Source organism: Sander lucioperca, chromosome 6 (assembly GCF_008315115.2).
Source record: "Sander lucioperca isolate FBNREF2018 chromosome 6, SLUC_FBN_1.2, whole genome shotgun sequence".
Lineage (NCBI taxonomy): Eukaryota > Metazoa > Chordata > Actinopteri > Perciformes > Percidae > Sander > Sander lucioperca.
The window spans coordinates 33,689,090-33,694,565 of record NC_050178.1 but is presented as its reverse complement, the minus strand read 5'-3'; the positions used below and the strand labels follow the sequence as shown (position 1 = coordinate 33,694,565).

Sequence of the window (5,476 nt, the reverse complement as noted above, 5' to 3'; positions counted from 1 at the left end):
TAACGATAGGTTTGTAGAGATCATGGGAAACACACACACACACACACACACACACACACACACACACACACACACACACACAACAATAATTTACATAGCATCCCTTATAGCACTGAATTCATAAATATCCTTTGAATCAGAATAAGCTCTTCACACTTAAAACACACGTTAGCTGGGTATAGAAGTCAGCTTTGGGAAACAAATCAGAATTGATTGAATATTGATTTGTTATTTCACAGTTACTCTTAACAACAAATTCACAGATCAAAACTTCCAGTTTTAAACCACTTCAGAGTTCAGCATGAGGCTCTCATCAATTATGATAAAGAGCCTTGAGATGATTGTTTTAAACCTACAAAACCTCACACAAAGCTCTTCAGGTCCTTCGCTCCTCGCGAGTGTCCAGCAGGGACCGAGACGCAGGCCGCCTGAGAGGTCTGTCCTTTAGTAAGTTAACTGTGGTCCTGCAAACTGCAGGCGTCCTGCGCTGCAGACGCACTGCTACATTGGACTGTCAAGTTAAACATGATGCGAAAGGGAGATGCCGCTGCCATTTCTTCTGCTGTTAAACTGTCAGCAGGTGTCCATCTCTCCTCCTTGCAGCAGCCCACAGCTGAACATTTTTTGGAGTTTAGACATGAAACCAGAGCGTCTTGAATTGGGGCTAAAGAGGGATGGAGAGAGAGATTTGTTTAGATATAAGGCTTGCATAAAATAACACTGCAGCTACAAGTTTCTCTTACAGACATAATTTATTAGAATAACAACTGAGGATACACTTAGTTTTTTTTTTACATTACTTTAAAAAATACATTCAAATATACAGCATATACTGCAAGTTGACAATTAATCCAATGTTCAAATTCTCATGTTCAAAATAAAAAAAAAGATATTTTTACATTCAATTTGATATTATGATTGGTTTTACACAATATATAATGCATAATTTGAGTCCAAAAAGTAATTGAATGTATACAATGGTAAAATAAATGTGTTATAGATTCTGGTTGATAATTGCAAAAACTGCATTTGTTTTCAATATTTAACAATTTAGAAAGATGTGGCTTTGTAGGATATATATTGTGTAAAATGTAGAGATACACCGATTACAACTTTCTAGGCCGATTCCGATTTCTGATTTTCATTGAGTTAGGTCAGCCGACACCGATTTTAGCCGATTCCGATTTCATTTTTTCTAACCACTTTACAGCACACACAAATATTTATTTTCTATCTTTTCTTTAATAGAACATTTTGCACAGAACATAGAACATTTTTGAATGGATCACTATAAAATAGAACTATATAAATTACTCCTGCTGTGGGAAATTCACACACATCTAAAGTGCAATGTTAGAACCATTTCCTTCTTTTCACATCCAATATCCAACTAAATTAGATTTGGGTTTTTGTTGTCGTCCCTCCACGCCCTACTTTTTCCTTGCAGGTGTTGCATATTGCAAACTTGTCATCTTCTGCACACACGCTGAAGAATTTCCAAACAGCTGACATGTTGCAGGTTAATTCACGAGGTTCCCTACATGTTCAAGAATAGCGCGGACACGCGCTTCACACCGCGAGCGGGTATGCGCGACACACGGCGGAAAAGTTGAGAGAAAGGAAAAAGAGACTGTGCTGTCGCGTCTGTGTGTGTGTGCGTGCGTCCTTGAGAACTGTAACTCGTATAACTTATGTTGTCAGTTAATTGTAGCATTGACCGGCATGAAATCGGCATATGTCAGACTGACCTGCCGGTCGCCGGTCATGGCTGAGCACGTGAAAACCGGCCAATTCCGGTCACCGGCTGGTCTATCGGTGCATCTCTAGAAAATGTTGACGTGTTCTTTTATCTTATCGATAATACAGAAATGAAATTGTAATAGCTATGCCCTTTGCCAATCAGTGCCACTAAAAATGTTACTCCAAAAAGCTTTTCCTCTAGGAGTAATTTTCCGTCTTTCATGAAATGCATTACGTATATGTTTATTGTTAACATTCAAAATGTTAACACCATTTATCATCAAATGAGATTCTAACCTCAGTGCATCTTGGAATAGCAGATGATTTTTCATTCGACAGAATAAACCCGCTAGGAAGAGCTTTCGTTACATAATTAAGTTCTCTGCTTGTTACAGGAAAGGATTTAACCAGAAGGAATTTTTCATAACTAAACATACACTTACAGTGTTGTCTCAATGAGTTGGGTCTTTGTGATGTTGAAATCCTCCACAGCGTCTTGCTTCCTCCACTGCTGCTCCTCTAGAATCTGGTCCCAGATGTCCGTGTTGACCCACAGGGCCCCGGACAGGGTCAGGCTGACTGGGGTGCAGGTAATCCAGCGGCACAGAGGGCAGGAGACACAGCGTATGCCCCCATCCAGTTTGGACATTTTCTCCAGGCAGGGGGCGCAGAAGGTGTGGCTGCAGTGGAGGACCCGCGGGACCCGGTCGCTGCGTGAGTACTCGTAGCAGCACACGACACACTCGAGCTCTTCGTTTATGAACATGGTGGCTGAATGGTGTAGAGAAGATGTAGCACAGACTGGAAGCAGAGTGTCTCACTTCACCAGACAACCTGCAGCACATGACAAAAAGAAATCAGTAAAAAAAAAAAAAAAAAAAATTACATCAAATATTCAATATCATGAAGAAATTCTTTTCCTGATAATACATATTTACAATAAAATAAAACAATACAAACACATCTAGCAGCCCTTTTAGAAAAAGACTTACTTGCAGGATTGATATGATAGACTGCTTTACTACTGAAGGCAGTGTGTCTGCTGGGCTGACTGATGACTGCCTGGCTTGGGAGCTCTTAAAAGCATTCATGTAGATGACGTTGCGTGCAGATAACACCATTTCCAAAGAAGCACCGTCAGGTAAACAAGTTCTGGGGAACTCCACTCTGAATGTCACACAAGTAACACGTGCTCATAACTTCCAGTGTTATATAATCAAAAGAGTATAGCCTTTGTGAGCAATCTCGATTTGATTAAAATGACGTTTTTATTTTAAGAAAATAAAACTCTGACCTCATTATACAACAACTCGCTAAAATGTTTATGGACATATTAACAGTACGATTTGTCACAGAAACAGATTAAAGCGGGTATAAGTTAGCAGCAGGTTTGAAATTCGCCGGATATTCGTTTTCGACTCACCCCCGATTCAGTTTCTTCAATAAAATTCCACTACATTACGAGTGTAGTATGTTGAGGACAGTTTAGGACACTGTATAAAAAAAAAATGATAATGGTATTTCTCGTTGCTACCGATTTACGAGCGAAAACAGCACTTCAATCTACGTTCCGGCTGTTGGCTGAGTTAGGGACCGTCTACAAATTACAGTGCTCAGGCTGGTGACATATAGACTTATGGGATTCTTTCAGGAAAGAAATCACCAAAAATCATCTTTTGTAATTCTGATTACTGTAGTAGTAGCCAATGGTGGTCTGCTAGTTACTACAGGTCATATTTTTGTCATATGTCACATTATAGTGAAACAGGATGGAATTAAAAGTTTAAAATATTCACCAAAAATCAACAAAGGTACATTTCCTCATTCTGATTGCTGTAGTAGTTGCCAAAGGCAGGGTGCTACGTACTACAGGTCATATTTTTGTCATATGTCACATTACAGTGAAACAGTATGCAATTAAAAGATTAAAATATTCACCAAAAATCAACAAAGGTACATTTCCTCATTCTGATTGCTGTAGTAGTTGCCAAAGGCAGGGTGCTACGTACTACAGGTCATATTTTTGTCATATGTCACATTACAGTGAAACAAATATTCACCAAAAATCAACAAAGGTACATTTCCTCATTCTGATTGCTGTAGTAGTTGCCAAAGGCAGGGTGCTACGTACTACAGGTCATATTTTTGTTTGAATAGGGAGTAACTTATACCCACTACAGATTAAAAGGAAGGTTTCCTAAAATGCCCTGCCAAGCAGGGTAATTTATTTGCATTTACTATGAAAACATACAATGTCACACAAGATTAATTTGGGCATTTGCTGTACACAAATGCACTCCCATCATCATCGTCTTTTTTTAAGATGGTGCCATAAAAAGAGCTATAGAAAGGCAAATCTTCTGCTTTCAGACAATTTTTCTGTTGAAACAGATACACAGTAGAACCATCTTTACTAAATGCAATGCACAACAGTAAATTATCAGCAGTTACGTGAGCCGAGGAAAGTCTGTGCTTGTGTTTGCCCGCACTGCCCTGCTTAGCAATCACTAGACGTTTCCTTAGAATGATTACAGATAAGTACTACTACTTTTATTACATTGTTTGCAGTTGTAACCGTCTTTGTCGGTGAGTGCTAATGAGCTTTGACCTTTCATGGGTCATAAATCAGGTTACAAATCTTCCGTTACACTTACATGGAACACAAGGCGGTTCCTATGAGCTTCCATTTGTGCTAACAATACGCAGACATATTCTTGGTATATATAAAACCTCAAAGATTTTAGGCATGTCAACAGGGTTCGAATTACGATTTCGTCTTTGTGGGGGTCTCTTAAAAAAAAAAAAAAGTAGTCTATGAGCAGCAAATTTTGAGCATTAAACATTTCATTTCTTGTATTCTGGTGAATTGTTATGCACCTATTTACCTTTTTCTGAATCAATGTATGCTGCAAATATCTTTATGTAAAGGGAAAAATAGATTACAATCCAAATATAAAAACATAATGGAATATATTACAGTAAGGCTCTCAGGCATTGTGTATTGCTATGTATTCTCCTGTAGATCGACTTTTCTAATTATATCTCAGTCAGCACACATGTAGCCTAGATGCATCATTTACTCCTCCCTCCTCTTTTGCGTCTTTTGTTGAGGAAGTAACCTCCTTAAATGTGCATATGACAATTATTCACCTCAATGATACATGCATTCATTTTAATGAATTAATAAACTCCTGGACTGTAATATTTCAGATGTGTTTGAGCAAGATTTCTGCTCATGTTCAAAACTTTGTGCACATTCAAAATATAACTCATCCCATCTGTACTCTCTGTGATTTGGAGGAGTCGTGATATTTTGAGAAAAATAAAGTGATAATAGGCTATTACAAGAATAAAGTCACTATATTTCAGAAAATAATCTACCTGTACCATAGTCCGCTGTGCATTATGTGATTGCTCTGCTGAGACGGTAGATCTTGTGTGAAACACAAGTCACAAATTAGCGCAGAGTGATTTGTATCTGCAAACACAATTCACAAATGAATGCACAGCGATTTGTATTCGTAAATCTGTGTTGTATCTGTGTCTCTAATTTGTGACTTGTGAAACACAAGTCACAAATTAATGCAGAGTGATTTGTATCCGCAAATGTGTATCTGTGTCTGTGCATCTAATTTGTAACTTGTATTTCATCATTTGTAAATGAACTTAGTATTTTTCAATGAAAATATACGTGTAAATCTCCTATGTGTGTGGGTACTTTTGAGACTGTTTTTCC

General features: G+C 38.1%; 1 protein-coding gene across 1 annotated transcript; it reads right to left on the bottom strand.

Moving 5' to 3' along the window:
* Positions 1 to 235: 235 nt before the first annotated feature.
* LOC116067532 (RING finger protein 208-like) lies at positions 236 to 3,113 on the bottom strand. The gene is made up of 3 exons (XM_031324022.1): positions 2,733 to 3,113; positions 2,184 to 2,574; positions 236 to 664 (listed from the first exon to the last, which is right to left on the bottom strand). The coding sequence occupies exons 2-3, from the start codon at positions 2,504 to 2,506 to the stop codon at positions 574 to 576; spliced, it is 414 nt and encodes a 137-aa protein (XP_031179882.1). The 5' UTR covers positions 2,507 to 2,574; positions 2,733 to 3,113; the 3' UTR covers positions 236 to 573.
* Between the last annotated feature and the right edge of the window lie 2,363 nt (positions 3,114 to 5,476).

What these genes read in the sequence shown, in the direction of transcription:
- LOC116067532 (XM_031324022.1), bottom strand. Translation starts at nt 2,506, where the DNA reads ATGTTCATAAACGAAGAGCTCGAGTGTGTCGTGTGCTGCTACGAGTAC. An exon ending in CAACTCATTGAGACAACACT is followed by an intron (nt 665 to 2,183) that starts GTAAGTGTATGT and finishes ATCCCTCTTTAG; the next exon opens with CCCCAATTCAAGACGCTCTG.